General features: G+C 38.7%; 1 protein-coding gene across 2 annotated transcripts in view; it reads left to right on the top strand.

Moving 5' to 3' along the window:
* The window catches only part of LOC110583170 (nesprin-1), an 86145-nt gene that overhangs the window by 32480 nt on the left and 34240 nt on the right, over window positions 1-19425 (top strand). The window contains exons 1-2 of one of the 2 annotated variants that reach the window (XM_021693220.1): window positions 6659-6750; window positions 11148-11310. In XM_021693220.1, coding sequence (XP_021548895.1) covers window positions 6659-6750; window positions 11148-11310 — 255 coding nt within the window. Of the gene's footprint in view, window positions 1-6658; window positions 6751-11147; window positions 11311-19425 lie in introns of those variants that run through there. The other variant, XM_044917406.1, reaches the window with a different exon arrangement.

Consider the following 19425-nt stretch of genomic DNA (forward strand, 5'->3'; position numbering starts at 1 on the left):
AACTATAAGTATCTGCCTTGTATTTGAGAGGGATATTATATTCAGTTTCTGTTGCAGAAGGGCAGGTTGAAGAAAAGAGACAAAAGTAAAGAGAGAAAAAAGTATATAAAAATATATAAGGGTCTTTATTAGTAATATAAAAGTCTGATATAATGAATGAGACACTATGTTATTTTATATAAAGGGAATGACGAAGTAAATGCTTTATTTTAGGTAAACTTGGCTTCATGTTGGAATGTAGGCTCCACAAGGGCAGGCGTCATTGTGTGTTCCATCCACCATATATCATGAGCACCAAGAACAGTGCCTGAATGCAGTTTGGGGCTCAATAAATATTTGAGTGAGTGAATGAATGAATACTTGAATAACTGAATGGACATTCTTTTGTATGGCAGTTAGGAGGGTTAGAATGTTACAAATGCTTCTGATTCACAGCCATTTGGAGCTAACTGACAATATACTTTTTAAAATCTGAGTTCTTTTCCTTAGCTGTGCTGCACAAACGTGGACGTGAAATAGTGCCCTTTGAATAGCATGTGCCCACAAAAATTGCATATGCTCATGGCAGTTCCATGTGTTGATTTTGAAAATATCTAGCATATTCTGTTTTCTCTAAGGGAGTTTCAAAGAGGAGCTGATTTAGGAAGAAGATGAGATTATAATTTATTTAGCAATAATGAAACAAAAAATGGAATAAATGTTTACCAATTTTTAAAATGTTTAGCAAAGGCACTGTGATAGCTGACATTTATTGAACCCTTGGTTTGTGCCAGTGACCATGCTACAGGCTTCATATGCATCTTCACCTGTGTTGTTCACAACACCCTTTGAGGTGGGCATTATTATTATACCCATTTTCCAGATGCAGAGGCTGAAGCTCAGGCTTGCCCATGGTTACACACATGCTGAGTGGCAGAGCCTGCACTCTGTGACTCTAAAACCCAGGCTCTGGAGCACTACATTCTCCTGTCTGCCAAGTTTATGACTTCCTCATCCCTATTCTAAAGAATGCAGTTAAAAGAAAATTAGGTTCTGTAATTATTTCAACAATCTAATTTCCCAGTCCTTTGTAAAGTGCTCACAGCAGCTCTGAGATATTTTGTGGCTACAAAGAGGCCCCTTTCCTTGAGGAGTTCATGGTGGGCATCTAGACAGGCAAAGAAATCAAGTAAAGTGTGAAGCTAAATGCCCAGGTTAAATGTACTACAAAGCGATGGTAACGTATGGTTCAGCTCAACTACTCCAAGTATTCCAGCATATGTAGGTTTTAGAACCCCACTGCTATGTTTAGCCTCACTTCTCAGTCTGTGATAACCAAATCTTATTTCAGAAGGATAAATAGAAGCTCTTTGTGCTATAAATACCCTTCTTAGGGAAGCCGCCCAATTGGTAAACATCCTTGGATTTTTTTTTTTTTTTGGTTAAATTATGACTCATGGTTTGGCTTGCATTGCCAGGTAATCCAACTAAACTAGTTAATGTTTTTTTTCTAATCTTTAGTGGCTCAGTGGTATGGAATATGGGGGATACACTGTGTCAAAGATGTTTTAAATTGAGTTTAATATAGTTTATTCATAAGAAGCTAGCTTAAGTGTATGCCCAGCCATTAGCCAACGTTACATCAAATGAGTTAGGTGCTTTCTCCTTGAAGTCATGTTTATTTATAACTTTTCTGTTGTTCAAGTCAGGATTTTCTAGATGTTGTTTAATTTTCCAAAGACACATTCGTAAAGTTTGAATCAATTAAATATTTTTGGATATGCATACTTTGCACTACAGTCACTAAAACACTCATATGTTTCTACTTTAGTAGAGTCTCATCATACACAGATGTAGATTTTTATAGATGTGTTGTCTATCTCTCATTGCCTCATTCCAAAGTATACTAGATGACATGTTGACCATTTATTTGTTCTAGAGCTTAATGCCATACTGGATTCATAGTCTCTTTGAAGCCCCTCCTAAATGACACTCAGCCATCACATTTATTTTCCATTCCCTTGTTTATCAAAACTTTGAGAGTACACACACTAGATGACAGTCCCCCACACCCATATTCAACTCTGAGCTGCCAGCTCAAATATCAAGTTTCTATGGGTCAGTCCCATTCACCACTCTTCCCTCTTCCAACTTTTTATCACACTGATTTATTAAGGCAGAACACAACTTAGTTGTGCCTTTTGATATTTCTGTGTTGTTTTGGTGCTCTTGTGGGAATGGAGAGGTTATTTTTGAAGATCATATTTTCGGGTGAACAGTTTCCCAGCTAACAGAAACAGGAAAAAGAAAAGAAAGAAAGAAGACTTACTGATAATAAACCTATTGCATACAAATAGAATGCATAACTTTGAGCCAACTTCCTATCACTAGTGGATTAGCTTAGACCATTCTGAGTACAAAATAAATGTGTTTTGCATTGACTTTTTAAATTGTCACTAAGAATTGTCAGCTTTTTAGGGCAACAAAATTTGCTTAGTTATTTTTAGGTCTCATTGGATAATGCTCTAGTATCCTGTCCATACTTCCTAGACCTGCTCAGTTTAATATAGTAGTCATTAGCTACCTGTGGCTATTTAAATTAACTGAAATGGAATGCAATTAAATTACAGTTTAATTTTAATTACAGTCAGTTTTGCTAGTCACATTTCCAGGCTTAATAACCATATGAGGATAATAGCTACTTTATTGAGCACTGCGGATACAGAACATTTTCTTCATCCCAGAAAGTTCTGTTGGTCAATACTGGCCAAGACAATTGGCCAAAGCATGTCTGAGCCCTTGGCTTTTCCTTAAGAGTCAACATAAGAAACAGTCATTGGTGTACTTTAATTTCTATAGAACTGTCTGCTAGGATTCTGGCTCTCATTTTGTCTGTGAACCCTATGAAAAAACCCCACATAGTAGTTTTTTTAGAACTCAGGGTAACAGGAACTCTGTCATTTAGCATTAGTTGTTCAATGCTTTTTTTTTTTTTTTAAGATTTTATTTATTTGACAGAGAGAGAGAGCACAAGCAGGGGGAGCTGCAGGCAGAGGAAGAGGGGGAAGCCCAGCAGAAAGCCCAATGTGGCACTCGATCCCAGGACCCCAGGATCATGACCTGAGCCAAAGGCAGATGCTTAACCAACTGAGCCACGCAGGAGCCCCATTCAGTGCTTTTTATAACAGACAGTGTTTTATTGAACATTTCCCACTTGGGTATCTAGGAAGGTCACACTCAAGTTGTGTGCTCTGTTGTAATGATGTGTTTTGTTTTGTTTTGTTTTAATTAACTGTACTCTCTAACATAAGAATATTCCTCTTCCGTCTACCAAACCTAAATCCCCATCACCAAAACAAAAGTACATTTTAGTTATTTGGGACCTTTTTTTCAGTAACAGCTTTATTTAGGTATAATTCACATACCATGCAACTCATCTATCACAAGTATACAATTTAGTAATTTTTAGCATATTTACAGACCTGTGTATCCATCACCACAATCAATTTTAAAACATTGTCATCACCCCCAAATAAAAGCCTTAATCATCTTTTTCCCCTCCACCCTCTCTCCTTCCACTGGCCCCAGGCCAGCCCAGATTTACCTATTCTGGACATATACATGGAATCATACAATATGTGGTCCTTTGTGGCTGCTTGCTTTTCAACTGTGTATTTATTATAATTCCCTTAAACACCATATAGAAGTAGAGTAAAAACATATAATTTAAAAAAAAATTACTGAATGTCTCCTGTGTATGAAGTACTATGGATGTTGCTACAGGGCAGAGATTGGCAAACTTTTTGCACAAGACTCTCTAGTTAATATTTTCAGCTTTGTGGGCCACATGGTCCCTGCTGAAACCCCTCTGCCATATTGCAAAAGCAGCCATAGATCTATCAGTAAGGAAACAGAAAACTGCAGCTGGGTTCCAATAACATTTTATTATCAAAACAGGTGGCCAGCCATAGTTTGCTGACCCCAGACTTAGAGAATGTAAAAGATGAAAGAGAAAATGGTGCCTAACTGAGTAAGGTACAGAGCAAGTATACACACGACTCACCTCAGCTCTTCCTCCTTCCATCACACCTGCCTGCTCACTTTCCTGCCCCTATCCAGCCTGGCCCGCTCCTAATTGCTCTTCATGTTCTTCCTTTTCTTTGGATTAGGTGAGATTCTTCTTACCTTCTCAGCAGGCTTTCTGTCCTCTCCTTCATAGAATTTCTCTCTGCCGTAATAAGTATCTTGTGTGATTAGTTGTTTACAATTTCATCTCTCTGCTACACTGTAAGCATATCCATAGTGAAGCCGGAACCCAGCATAGCTCTTTGCACATAATGGTCACTCCAGTGTTCGTTGCACCCAGCATAGCTCTTTGCACATAATGGTCACTCCAGTATTCGTTGCATTTCTCCAATCTAAGACATAGGATGCAAAGTGCCGCACGTACAGACAAGAATAAAGCCGAGCATGCGCTTAAGGCCTCACCTGCCTGAATCATCATGTTGCGCTGCTTCACCCACACTGTGATGTTAGGCAAGTTCCTTACCTTCTCAATACCTCAGTTACCACAGGTGTAAAAAGTTGTTAGGAGGACTAAGTGAGATAGTACCCGTGAACCACTTAGCAGAGCACTCGGCACATGACAGTTCTCAGCCCAGAGGGAGCTTCGAGGCTGTATAGATAAACTGCATGTGCAGCGCAAGGGAGGCTTTGTGAAGTTGGGGCAGCTGCCCTTAGACGGCATTTCAGTCTAACAGGGGTTCCACCCATGCTAGAGCAAGAAGAAAACTTGATTCTTGGAGTTTATGGCTGGCATTACCTCATGGGGGTCAATTTGGAAAACTCTGGCCAGGATCAGGAATGTACTGATGCAGCAAGCACAGAAACAGCACAGAACAAATCAAGAGTCCTGAGTTTAGTCCATCGTGTTCAGGCTGTGTGACCTAGGGCTGACTGCATAACCTTTCTGAGCCCTAGCTTCCTCATTTTCAAAATAGTCATTAAAATAACTGCCATAGCTCCGAAGAGACAATGCAGGAGGAAGGACCATGTATAACCATAAAATGCCACATATGGAAGTCTTGTTCTTTTAGGGAGCTACAGAGTATTCCATAGTTTTAATTTACATGATTTATCCAGTATCTTCCCTAGTGATAGACATTGATATTGTTACCATTTTTTGACCTTACAGTAACTTGCTTTATGTTTAATTTGCTGCAGTAAATATATTGTCCAAATGATAATGAGCATGCGAAAAAAATTTGAACCCATGAGGAAAACTAAATAAAGTAAAAAGGAATTGAACTAGGAAAATAATGGCAGTACAAGGTTTCAAAGATCTCGGGTTTTCAGAAGTGTTAGTCATAATCAAGAAAAAATAAATTTACCTACTGTTATGGAATCATGACCAATATATTCCTTTAACTAAAGCTTATATGTATATCTTCCTGATTGTTAAAAGTAATACATTAGAGAAGTGATTATTTTATAAAGAATTCACAATAGGGTATCTTTAAAATAGCAGGATTTGAAAAATAATTTTATTTATAACTAAGTTTTCTGGAGTATATTTCTTACATAAAATAAAATTGTTGCTTTTAAAAAGAAAATATGTTTCTGTTTTAAAAGCAATTATCTCACACAACCAGACCCAAATGCTTTGTTTTATTTTGCAGCTCATCATATAGGGCTTTTAAAAAGAATTTAGCAAACGTTCATTATTTGTTTGTTTGTTTGTTTGTAACCTATTTGTGTGTATGAATACCTTGATCCAAAAAGGATTTAAAGCAGCCAGCATTCGTCACATTTTATTAAATTACCAGTAATTAATAATTTGAGAGCTTATTTTCTTTAAAAGCTTGAATTGTGAAATTAACATAGATTCAGTACAGAAAATTTGAAACTCTTGAAATTCACAAAAGAAAGTTATCTGAATCCCACCAAGCAAATGAACAGATACTTTATTATATTATCTTAAAATGAACATGTTACTTTTGTCACTTTGCATCATTATTTTTAAAAGGACAAAAGGTTTTGAATATGGAAGGGAAGAATAATATTTCTTCAATTACTTTTCTTGTTTAAATAGTCTTTTCAAAAGTGAAGACCAACCACTTTTCTACAGAATATCTTTTCCATCCCATCTTCCCAAACAACCCCTAAAACTCCTACTTACACCATTCAGCTGGCATTTCAACCAGAAGGAAAAAAAAGTTGCTCTTTTTTGCTACCACAACTTGCTGTACTTGTGGAGGTTTTGTTTGCACTTGGGTGATTTATCTTTTTTCAAAAATCCTTTTCAACTCAACAAACAGCCCACAAGAAGAGTTGCCTGTCCTTCCAGAGTGTCAGTGTCTGCAGCCAGCCTTATTTTTTATACCCTTCTTTCTTTAGAAAGCCTCCCCCTCCTTGCAGATTACACTGAGCCTTTCCCCCTTCTTACACTCGTGGCCTACATTCCAGGAGATCAGGCTTGGCACATGTTAATGAATGTAGGTTTTATTTAGAAACATGACCACTTGTCACTGCTGAGTGTCATATTATCAGGCAGAGACCTACCAACATTTGTTTAGAGTGAGCATTTTCATACTTCCATACGCAGACAAGGGGAAACTTTCATCTCCACGCAGGATTTAGACTTTTGCTCTGCAGACCTAACTTGCAAGTTGGAAGCTTCATGCTGGTGGCAGAAGATCTGTGTGCCCTGAGGATGGCAGAGGACGGCTGTGTGGATGCAGATCTCCCAGAATGTAACTGCGATGTCACAAGGCAGGCATCTCCTTGAGTTTCTTCCATTGTGCATAGCTTTCATGTTACATGGGCTTCATAGGATAGATGCTGGATCTTTAATCTGTGATTGTTTTTGCCAGTGTTAGTAGAGATGATTTGGTGTTAGGAGCTCGTTGGCCATGGACTCCCAAGAGTTCTTTGTCGGTTGGTTTTCTTGTCCCCCTACTGGGCATGCGGAGCTGGAGGGAAAGGTTGATGGACTTGGTTATGGCTTGGTATTCCAGTTGTCCCTGGACTGTATGTGTCATACAAGGGGAATGCTACAGTAGAGAGCCTGAGACACAGGAAAGAGACCCAGTAAGAAGATCCGGTTTGTCCATCATCGGCTATTTAAAGGATGGGCTCCTGATGAAACTGAAATTCAGCCTTAGCCAGTTCGCAGCTTTGTAGCGGAAAGCTTTCCCTTTATTAAATAAAAATCTGCCCATAGAGCGGGGGCCTGGAGGGTTTTGTGTATGAGAAAAAGTTGTTTCTGTTTAGGTTTGTCAGTACATTTTGGTTACTGACTAGCATAAAGGTTTTAAAACATGTGCAAAATGTAAAAATTTATGCCTAAAATAGTAATTTTGTGGATTATGCAAATGTTTATTTCATGGTTTTTTTTTTAGTGAGAACAACATTATATTAGGAATTTTAACTTCATTTTTAAAAATATTATTCTTGTACCATAACATTCCCCCAAATAAATTCCTACTGGTGAATAGGATTTACTAATGGTACTTTTGGTTCTGTTATATTTAGAATGTGATTTTTTTTGTTTTGGTTTATGGATTTACTAAATTAGTTTGAAGGAAAGTAGCGATAAATATATACATGCAATGTTTATGTGTATATATAGCTATTCATGCAACTGGATTTAGTAGTAGACTCCTTCTCAGGAAGGTGAAGTCCCATGAGGCACACTGAACTGTGAGAAGACCCATCAGCTACAGGAACTTACAGATGCACAAGATTTGCTAAACTTACCCAGACTTGTGACATCTGCAAACATCCATTTTGAATTATAATCCTGGATGCTACCAAAGAGAATGTTGCTCGAACTTCTTAAAATGATAGATAAATAAAAACATTGTGACACTTTACCCGAGGATTTCCTTTAAAGAAATAATGGAAAAAATATGGGACATTTCTCTTAAAAAAAGAAAAAAAAAAAAAGGAATGCTCTCTGTCCTGCAAATAACAACTTTCATAAGTTCAAGGAAGATGTTTGGGGCTTTACTACCCATTTCCCCTCAGCTCACATCTGCTCCCTCCCAACACACGCACACACAATGCATTTTGCTATTTGTACTCAAATACATGTTTTAAAAAATGAGAAAGGAAAACCACTTTAAATGTTCACCCCCATTGACTTTACTGAGGTTTACACATTCATTTGAAAGAGGAACTTGTCCCTAATGGACTATATGAACAAGCATTTCCATGTCACGATGCCCTTGACATACTACACACTCACTGCTGGCTATTGAAACCCATTCAATATTATACAAGATTACTAATCTTGTAAATTATTTGACTAGTGTAGACAATATCTAGTGGAACAGTGTTTACTCACATTCTTTTGTGCCTTAGCTCTTTTGATCATTTTTTTATTTTTTATTGTTATGTTAATCACCATACATTACATCATTAGTTTTTGATGCAGTGTTCCATGATTCCTTGTTTGTGCATAACACCCAGTGCTCCATGCAGAACGTGCCCTCTTTATTACCCATCACCAGGCTAACCCATCCTCCCACCCCCCCTCCCCTCTAGAACCCTCAGTTTGTTTTTCAGAGTCCATCGTCTCTCATGGTTCGTCTCCCCCTCCGGTTGATCATTTTTGTAACTGAATTTTGGACCAAGAAAATGAATAAATTTTAGTACTTGACAGACTATTTGCAAATGTTGGACTTAGGGGAAAAATTTAAGTATACATTTAATATCAACTAAATTAAATAAAATATCCTTACTAAATAAAAGTATTTTATTTAGAATACTAATTATTTATGTTTATCAGGCATTTAAGTCATGCCCAACTTTGTGCCAAGTGCTGAGGGTCACACTGCAGGGGAAAGGGAAAACCAAAAGTAGAAATTCACAGTTCCAGTTTCCCAAGGAATTTAACATGGGCAGAGGAACTTGTGCATAAATAATACTAGGGAGTTAAAATAAGGGAAAGCAGGAAGAAAGCAAGCACTGAATGAAGTATTCTGCCAATCTCTCACTCCACACCAAACCCTGATGATATTATGAGGTTGCTATAAAACCCCATCCCAAAGCGTCGGCAGCATTCAGATCCTACCAGATCTGAAGATAGGAAGCTGGTCAAGTGGGAGAGGTTCCCAAAAGGACTTTTTTACAGAGGTAAAACCAGGATAGACATCTCAGTGCAATGAGCTATTCTGTAGTCCTATTCCCGTGTGCTTATTGGTGGTAGACTGTCCTTTCAGCCTGGGCCACTAAAGCAGGAGGGCCAGGGCCACATCAAATTCCAAGCCCATGCCGTGGTCATTGATAAAATGTGCACCCACAGCTTTGCACCCCGTAGCCGTTCTAAAACTATTCACTGACTGATCCTCAAGTGAGTTTTGTCTTACATATGAGGAAAATGCGAGTAGGTTGTATTTAAGTGTTCTTGGAATTATTGTTCAAGGCCAACACCTTGAACTGCCCTGGGGGCAGGGTACGATATGTACTTACAAAGCTAATTAGAGAAGTCTCACCTTGAATGGAATTATGAGTCATGATAAACAAAGAGCAACACATGTTTTTGGTTTCCTATTAATAGAATATATTCTGGAGTATGAACGTAATTTTTTAAACACACATTTTTTTTTCAAAACAATATAAGGTAAATGCACCTAAGAGTGTCTTTATGAACAGAAAATGTTATTCAAATATAGGCATTCTTATACCTGAATGGATTTCCACATGAACCTCACTTCAGACTTACTCAAAATCAGACCTGATCCTATCATTCCTTGGCTGACACATCTTGGCAAAGTTCCTATTTATCTTTAAACTGCACACAACGCCATCGTCATGTCACTGCAGAACCTATATAATCTTACTCCAGCCTGTCCATCCGTCTTGCCTCAGCACAACCGCAACTCTTTTCTGATTCTCTTCCCCACCCTCCCCACCCCTAGGCCCCCTGACATTATGACACGGTGCCTTCAAAAATCTCTGCTTTTCTTCTCTGTTTTCTAGGCCAGAGATGTTCAGCTTGGCTTGTATCCACCTTTCAAGATGCAGCTCTAATGTTACTTCTTCATTTCCCCTCTTTCAGCAAAGTCTAAGCTCCTCAGTGACAGGGATGAAACTTCACTCCTCACTGTATTTCTGTCTCCTAGTGCTATGTCTACCTAACATCATAGATGTTTGTAGGAGGAACATAGACATGAGCAAATGGGGAATGAATGAGTGAATAATTACTAAAAGTGGCCAGACAGAATTGTTCACTCCTTATTTATTAGACAGGGACTTGGTTCATTTCTTTAGTTTAGTTCTTAACCACACTGTATTATATTTTATTGTATACATGTCCAGATTTCCAGTCAGACTGTACATTTCGTTAGGAAAGTAATCAAGTTTTATTTATTTTTGTCTTCCCAGCATCTGACACATAGGATGTCCACACATGATTGTTAGATAAGTGGCAATCTTAAGCAATTTGGTTTTTACTCCTTCCTGAAAAGAATGGGAAAACATTTTTTCTAAAAAAACATGCTGTGTAACAAAAAATACTGCACTGAACTAGGCTTTGCAGGTGAAGACTGGCTGGTGGTCAGCCTTGTACCTGCCCTCTGCCATTGGCAATCCAACGGATCCTTAGTTACCTTTAATGTAGTCTGGCATGAAATGCATATGATCACTCACTGATAGTTCATCTTAAGTATGCTTTCTTCTTTTAACTGAGTTTCTGCCACAAGGATGCTGAAATACATCCCATCGGGGCTGGAGTAATCAGAACTGTGAATTCATAATCTGTTTGGTGACAATCCATTGGAAATGTACATTTTTTTTCTTCCCAGGTATTCTTCATATGAGTCTAAATTACATAATGTGTGGAAATAATTTTTATGACACCATGAGGTTTCTGTCTCTGTTATATCATTATCACTATGTTGAGCATCATCATAGCTGATATTTATTGAATGTTTCCCATGGACCCTGCATTATTCAACTCATTCAAATCTCAGATACTCTTCCTTTACTTTTATGTTATAGATGAGGAAACAGAGACACAGGAAGGGTGTACAATTGCCCCAAATCACACAGCCACGAAGTGGCTGAGCTAGGCAGGACTTTGGCTCTAGGCAACTTGGCTTTAGACCCAGTGCTCACTTTTGCCCACAAGGGAAACTTGAGTGAAGTCTCTCCTCTGCCCACAGGGTAAAGAAGCTGAAGGAGACCCTGGTTGCCGTACAGCAGCTGGATAAGAACATGAGCAGCCTGAGGACTTGGCTGGCTCACATTGAGTCAGAGCTCGCCAAGCCCATAGTCTATGATTCCTGTGACTCAGATGAAATACAGAAGAAGCTCACGGAGCAGCAGGTAAAACTTAAAACAACTAAAGGAAGTAAGTAGGCTCTTGAACATCCTGGTCAGGATACAGAAGCAGATGTGAGATGGTGAATTGAGATGGAAAATCAGGAGGAAGCTAGACATAAGATTGCTGAGAAAGGGGAGGCTTGGGCAGGGCAGGTCTGTGGGGCAAACAGGTCCCATGTCACTAAGGAGTTGAGTCTAGAAGATATGCTGTCATGGGGTTAATGTCGTTGGTCCACCAAGAAGACATCCTAAGCTGCTTGAGCCTCAGTAATGTGTCTATAACAGAGCTGACATTTTATTTATTTCTTTGTGGGTCATGAGCCCACTACTACATACATAGAAAAGAGACTTTTTTTCCCCCTGCATGTAGTGTTTGAAGAAAGATTACGGTGTATTCTTAGAGTTTTTAGAGTCTAAAACATTTTGTTTTGGGAGAAGTGTTGCATGATCTTCAGACCACACACTGTAATTTTACCTTCATTTGTGTAGCAAAGACAGCACATCACACCGGCATACAATACACTACCCAAAAAAAGCAAAAGAAGAGTGACCATGAAAAACACATACAGAAAGGATTTTTTTTTTTTTACCTCCTATTCCCCTTCCTTATTTTTACTAACCTTAGCAGACTCCAATGGTTAGTAGTAAATGCCATAAAACCCCCATAAAAAGTATTGCTACTCCATGCCCTTAGATTATCCTTGAAGATTCTGTCCACACTTTTGTTACTTCCCTTGCATTTAGGCCATGATAGCCAAGTTGCTTAACTTAAAAATACTACAAAATATAAACAGACCTATTTATGAAATCTTATGAAATAGTTTATATACTTACTTTATTTTATGAACTATTTAAACCAATGCAAATAGATATTAAAATACAGTTTTTAGATATTGGGATTATTTCAAAAACATTTCTTCTTTAAAAAAAAATTGTTAGCAGGACATTTTTCCATTTTTGTAAGGTTAAAGCCCTGTGATGGGTTCTCTCATGTTTGAAATTCTGATAATTGAGCTCTTGGGGTTATAGTTGGCCTCCAGTTCCCTGAATACTCCTGGAGAACATGGTAATGATGTCTACCAGTGAGAAGTGTTTAAAAACAGTTAAAATCCTAATAGTACTGTAATTTGGCAAATGTAAGACAATCAAAACAGTATCTAATTAAGTATGGCAAATTTATCATTTGCCTGACCTACTTCTAAACCCCAATAAAATTATAGGAAAGGGGAAAAAAGGTCAAAACCCACAATGGCAAAGAGACCAGGAAAGAAGATGATAGAGATGACAGACAGCCATCAGAATTTTGGAAGGCAGAAGTGGATAGATGAATAGTTACTGGTGTTTGCAGAATGGAGGATAGAAATCTGACTCATGCCACAGAATTCCAAGAAGGCTCCAGGAGTGGAAAGAGTAGGTCTGCAGGGCATTAAAATGGAAGATTTCTTGAAAGTCTGAAGAAGGAGTGGTTTGACTGGCAGATTCCCTCTAATCCAAGCTAGCCAGACCACTCTGCCTCATTCACTCCAGCAGAATACCCAAGGCTTACTCTCTGGAGGAGGCAAACCCGGAGGGACTTTGGGTTTGGGACTACAGGGTACCATTGAGACTGAAGCCACTATATGAAAAATAGATTAAATGAAATGCTCTGGGAGGGAAAAATGAAACAAGACACTGAGGGTTGCTGGAGTGGAGGGGAGTGGGAGGGATGGAGTGGCTGGGTGATGGACATTGGGGAGCGCTGTGAATTGTGTAAGACTGGTGAATCACAGACCTGTACCCCTGAAACAAATAATACATTATATGTTAAAAAAAAGAATTAAAAAAAAGGAAATGCTCTGTACCAGATAATATGACTCCCACCCCATTGCCCCAGCTCCCACCATGTCACTAGCCAGCCTTATATCACAGCCAGAATTCATGGAAGAGTTTTAAAATCCAATTCAGTTATTCCATTAAAGTCCCCCACAAAAAATAAAGAAAATAGAGAGTAAGAAATTATCAATGTCGTAATGTAAAAAGAAGCTGAAAAATGTGTAGAGTTGACCCTTGAACAATATAGGTTTGAACTGTGTGGGTCCACTTATTTGTGGACTTTTTATGCAACAAAATATGCAGTACTGTAGATTATTTTCCCTTCCTTATTATTTTCTTTTCTCTAGCTTGCTTTATTGTAAGAATACAGTACATAATACATATACCCTACAAATTATTTGTTATTGGATTATTTATGTTTTTGGTAAGGCTTCTTCTGGTCAGCACTTGGCTATTAGTAGTTAAGTTTTGGGGGAGTCAAATGTTATATGTAGATTTTCAACTGTGTGCAGGGTTGGCGATCCTAAACCCCACTTTGTTCATGGGTCAATTGTACTTCTAGAGCACAAGTCCTACAAATGCCCAGGAAAATTAAAAACAAAGCAAAGCCATTATAAAATTACAGAACACGGGAGACAAAGAGAAGATCTTGAAGGTTTCCAAGATGGAAAAGTCTGGTTTCTCCAAAATAAGGATGAAAGCTAAAAGATAATGACACAATGCCATCAAAAAGCTGGGAAGATTATTTATAATTTATGACACTATACCTGTCATTTAATATATAAAATACTTACTTCCTAATGCATACATTCTCAGGAAGCTTATGAAAGATAGATTGCATATATTAAAATGAGAAGAAAAATAATATTCAACACAAGAGAGAGAAGCCAATGCCCAGGATGGATGGTGAGGGACTATCCCAGATACCAGCTGCCCCGCAGCCTGGAGCATCACTGTTCAGATTGGAGTAGGGAGTTGGGTGCTCTGGGAGGGATGTCTCCAAGGAATAAGACAGTCGAACTTGATTACCAGATTACCTGATTACTTGATTACCTTGATTACCTTAACCATACTGGAAGGAGTTTATTAACTCCATAGAGAAAGGATAGAAGCTAGGAATAGTCATTTTTAAAGAGAGGGAGAGAGCTACTGATTCCATATAACACAAAAAGTTATATAAGAAAAGAAATATAACCATAGATATTTTGTTGCTTAGATACAAAAAATATTAAGTAACCATATTAAATGACCAAAATCATGCAAACAATCATTATCTCTTCAGCTATAAGATGTGCTGAAACAGTAACTGGAGCCACGTTGAGTCAGGTAGAAGTTTATTCCGTCTCTACTGTAGAAGCATAGATAATGTCTAAAATTTAAAAATCAAGAACTAGCAACATAAACATGCCACTTAGAAATACAGAAGTTAAAACCAAAGACAGAGCTACAAGAGATGGAAATGGTTACTTCTGGAAAATGAGAATCAGGAGTGAAAAGGGAAGCTTAGCAGTAATTTTTGACTTGTTAATGTATTAATATTTGTTCATACTGCCTTTTAATTCAATTTTAAGTTAAAGTTGAAAAAAACAACAACTGTATACCAGTGGTTAAAAGTAAGGACTCCCTGGGTTCAAATCTGAGCTTCGCCACTTTTCTGCATGACCTGAATAATGAACTATTTTAACCCTTGTGTATATAGAATGCTGATAATCAGAGTACATGGCTCACAGTGTTATTATAAAAATTAATGTGAAAAACACTTAGCACAGCACCTAGCACAAAGTGGGTGCTTAGTAAATTTTATTTCAATCCTATCATATTCACCACAGTTTCCTTTGTGGCAAATGTTTAACCATGATGCTGTAAAAATTATAGCATCTGGGATCCATGTTGTAAAAGACAGATAAATAGTAATCTATCTCCAAAGGGGAAAATTCTCTTAAATATTTAAAAAAAGATTAAACTCATAAGAAATACATTTTCTTCTATTCCCCTCCCTGGAGTTTCTGTATGTTTCTCTTGCCAATGTACATACTTAATTGGGCAGAAATATACATAGACTTGAGATGGCTTCAGAGGACATCTTGTCAAATTTCTCTGTGTTATAAATGAAGAAGTATTAATTCAGAGACCCTATGTGTCAATTCAGGACCATTACTGATGGAGGTTAAAGCTGAGACTAAACTCTTTATCTGTAATAGAGTACTTACTCATAATTATAACCCCCCCTCAGGCTTATTTAACAAAACTTTTGAGCAGATGTACAAGGGGTCTTTTCTCTGATATTTACTGTGGGAACCTGGCCGAGCTCCTGGAGGTAAATTTCACAAAATTGTGCAGCCCCCTCCAATGACTGGATCCTCTGGAATTTTTAACTCAATTGTCTGTACTGAGCCTCCAGCAATCCATCAGTTACAGTTCTGGTTTTTATACCCTGGCCGTGAATATCTGCTCTGGGGTAGATCCAAAAGTATGTGGAGGAATCACATCATCAAGATGGCCATATAGGTTATTTCTGACTTAAGTCCCCCTCCCAAAAAGACCAACAAGCAACCATCTATAGACAAGGCACCATTGTAAAACTCCCCAAACCCAAGGGTAAGGATGAAGCACCAGCCTGGACCCCAGAGACCAGGAAGGACCACATTAAAAGGGTAAGAGGTATAGTCACACTCTGACTGCATTATCCTTCCTGGCTGCACGGAGCTGCACCAAGAGGGCACCACTTGGCCAGTATAGGTATCTGGCTCCCCCGGCTTCCCCATCCTTCCCAGGAGGCCCACTTGGGTCTCAACTCATGAGAACCACTAAGGGAACTTCTGATGCTTGATTACTGGGGAGCATTTAGTGAGGGAGAAGGGGGCTGAGGCTTACTGCTACCAGCAAATCGTATTCCTGTTTGCCGCTGCACCCAAGCAGAGATCCCAGCCTGCATCTCTGCCCATCAGCAGAGCCCAGCCACTGGCCCTATCTGACCTGGGAGTTCACTTGGCAGTTCTGCCTGATTTTGGTCCCCATACAATGGGCCATACTGACCTTGGAGCCCTTTCTACCATCTGACCTGGGCAGGGAAGACAATTCCTAGCCCCACCCAACAGCTGAGCATAGCCTTCATCCTTTCCCACCAGGAGGCCTGGCTAGAGAACCGAAGCAACCACAGAACCATCCAACAGCCCTGCTCGAGCAAGGGGCCAAGCCAGCAGCCCTACCCAACTGCTGAGCATAGCCTCTGGCCCTACATAATCAGAGAGTCTGGATAGTGACTCTGGACAAGCTCAGAGCTCAACCTACAGCCTCGCCCAGCCACAGAACCCAGCCTAAAACCTTAGCTAGCCATGGAGCCCAGATGACAAACCCACTTAGCAATAGAATCCAGCCTATGGCCTTGTCTGATTGCAGAACACAGCCTTCAACCTTATTCAGACAGTGACCCCAACCAATCACCAAGCATAGCCTGTGATTCCACATGACAAGAAAGCCTGGACAGTGACCCAGCTCAACCATGGATCATAGTCTCTAGTTCTACACCCTTTGGGATACAGCTGGAGGTCCCTCCTTATCAGAGAGCCTAGCCAGTGACCTTGCCCAGTAGGGTAGCACAGCCAGCAGCCCACCTGATGGCAAAGCCCAGACTCTCACCTCACCCAGTTCCAGAGCACAGCCCGCAGCCCTGCACAATCAAAGAGCCAGCCTGAGACCCAGTCCGACTGCAAAGCCCCACGCGTGGCACTACCTGAACACGGAGTTCAGCCAGTAGCGCCGTCTAGTCTAAGATCACAGCCTGCTCTCCAACCTAACCAGAAGTGGTTGCAGAGCTCAGCCTTAGCCCTACCCAATCACAGAGTCCAGCCAGTGGCACTGCCCTGTCAGGGAGCATAGCCTGGGACCTCACCCAACCAGAGCTGATTGCAGAACCTGGTCAGTGGCACTCCACCCCCTACCTCAGATCATGGAGCATTTTCCAGGATAGGTTATATGTTAGGCCACAAAACAAGTCTCAACAAATTCAAAAAAATATAAATTATATTAAGGATCTTTTCTGATCATAATGATGTGAAACTAGAAATCAATTAACAGGAAGAAAGCTAGAAAATTCACAAATACATGGAAATTAAACAACACTCCTGAGCAAAGAAGAAAACAAACAGAAAATAAAAAATATTTTGAGACAAACAAAAAAAAAGAAACACAACATACCAAAACTTAAGGGGTGCAGCAAAAGCAGTTCTAAGAGGGAAACTTAGAGTGATAAATGCATACATGAAGAAAAAGAATCTCAAATAAACAACATAATTTTTCACCTCTCAAGAAACTAGGAAAGAAGAACAAACTAAACCCAAAACTGACAGAAGAAAGGAAATAATAAAGATTAGAGCAGAAATAAATGAAATAGAGAATAGGAAAACAATATAAAAGATTAACAACACTGAGCTGGTTCTTTGAAATGATAAACCAAATTGACAAACCTTTAGCTAGACTAACCAAGAAAAACAAAGAAGGGCACCTGGACGGCTCAGCCAGTTAGGCATCTGACTCTTGATTTCGGCTCAGGTCATGATCTCAGGTTTATGAGATCAAGCCCTGTGTCAAGCTCTGTGCTCAGCAAGGAGTCTGCTTGAGATTTTCTCTCCCTCTCCCTCTGCCCCTCCCACTCATGTATGTGCTCACTCTCTCTCTCTCTCTCAAATAAATAAATCTTTAAAAAAAGAGAGAACCCAAATAAATAAAAATTATAAATGAAAGTGGAGACATTATAAGAAATACAAAGGATCGTAATAACATACTATGAAGAAATGGATAAACGTCTAGAAACATGCAACCTACCAAGACTGAATTTGGAAGAAGTAGAAAATATGAACAGACCAATAATGAGTAAAGAGGCCAAATCAGTAATCGAAACCCTCCCAACAAAGAAAAGTCCAGCACCAGATGGTTTCACAGGTGAAATCTACCAAACATTTAAAGCCAGTTCTCACTCCTCTAAAAAATTGAGGAGAAGGAAACACTCTCAAACTCATTTTATAAGGCGAGAAATACTAAAGCCAGGTAAGGACACCACAAGAGGAGAAAACTATAGGCCAATACTCATGATCAATATAGATGCAAAAATTCTCAATAGAGTACTAGCAAACCAAATTCAACAGCCCATTAAAAGGATCATACACCATGATTTAGTTGGATTCATCCCTGGCATGCAAGAATGATTCAACATATGCATATAAAAATAAATGTGATATATTACATTACTAGAATGAAATATAAAAATAATATCTCAATAGATACAGAAAAAAACATTTCACAAAATTCAAAGGATAAAAACTCTCAACCAAGTGGGTATATAAAAGAAATGTACCTCAACATAATAAAGGCTATATGACATCATACTCAATGGTGAAAGGCTGAAAGCTTCTCCTCTAAGATTTAAAACAAGACAGGGATGCCCACTCTCACCAGGCCTATTCAGCATAATATTCAAAATCCTACTAGAGAGTAATCAGGCAAGAAAAAAAATAAAGGGCATCTAAATCAGAAAGGATGATATAAAATTCTTTGTTTGTAGATGACATAATCTTACATATAGAAAATCCTAAAGATTCCACCAAAAAACTGTTAGAACTTACAAATTCAGTGAAGTTGCAGGATAAAAATATTAACATACAAAAACCAGTTGCATTTCTATACACTAACAGTGAACTATCTGAAAAAAAAAAAACCAAACAATTCCTTTAGAATAACATCAAAAACAACAAAATACTTAGGAATAAATTTAACCAAGGAGCTAAAAGATCTCTACACTGAAAACTATAAGACTCAGATGAAAGACATTGAAGAAGACACAAATGGAATGATAGCCCACATTTATAGATTAGAAGAATTAATATTGTTAAAATGAGCATACAACCAAAGCTATCCATAGATTGAATACAATCCCTATCAAGATTCCAATTGCACTTTTTACAGATATAGAAAAACAATTCTAAAATTTGTATGGAACCACAAAAGACCCCAAAGAGCTGAAGCAATCCTGAGAAAGAACAAAGCTGGAGTTATCACACTTCTTGATTTCAAACTATGATACAAAGCTGTAGTAATCAAAACTGTATGATGCTGGCATAAAAACAGACACATAGACCAGTGGAACAGAATGAGAGCCCAGAAATACACCCATGCATATATGGTCAACTAATATTTGACAGGGGAGCCAAGAATACCCACTGGGAAGAGGATAGTCTCTTCAAAAAATGATGTTGGAAAAACTGGACATTCACATGCAAAAGAGTGAAACTGGTCCCCTATTTTACAACA

Source organism: Neomonachus schauinslandi, chromosome 8 (assembly GCF_002201575.2).
Source record: "Neomonachus schauinslandi chromosome 8, ASM220157v2, whole genome shotgun sequence".
In the NCBI taxonomy this organism is placed as follows: Eukaryota; Metazoa; Chordata; class Mammalia; order Carnivora; family Phocidae; genus Neomonachus; species Neomonachus schauinslandi.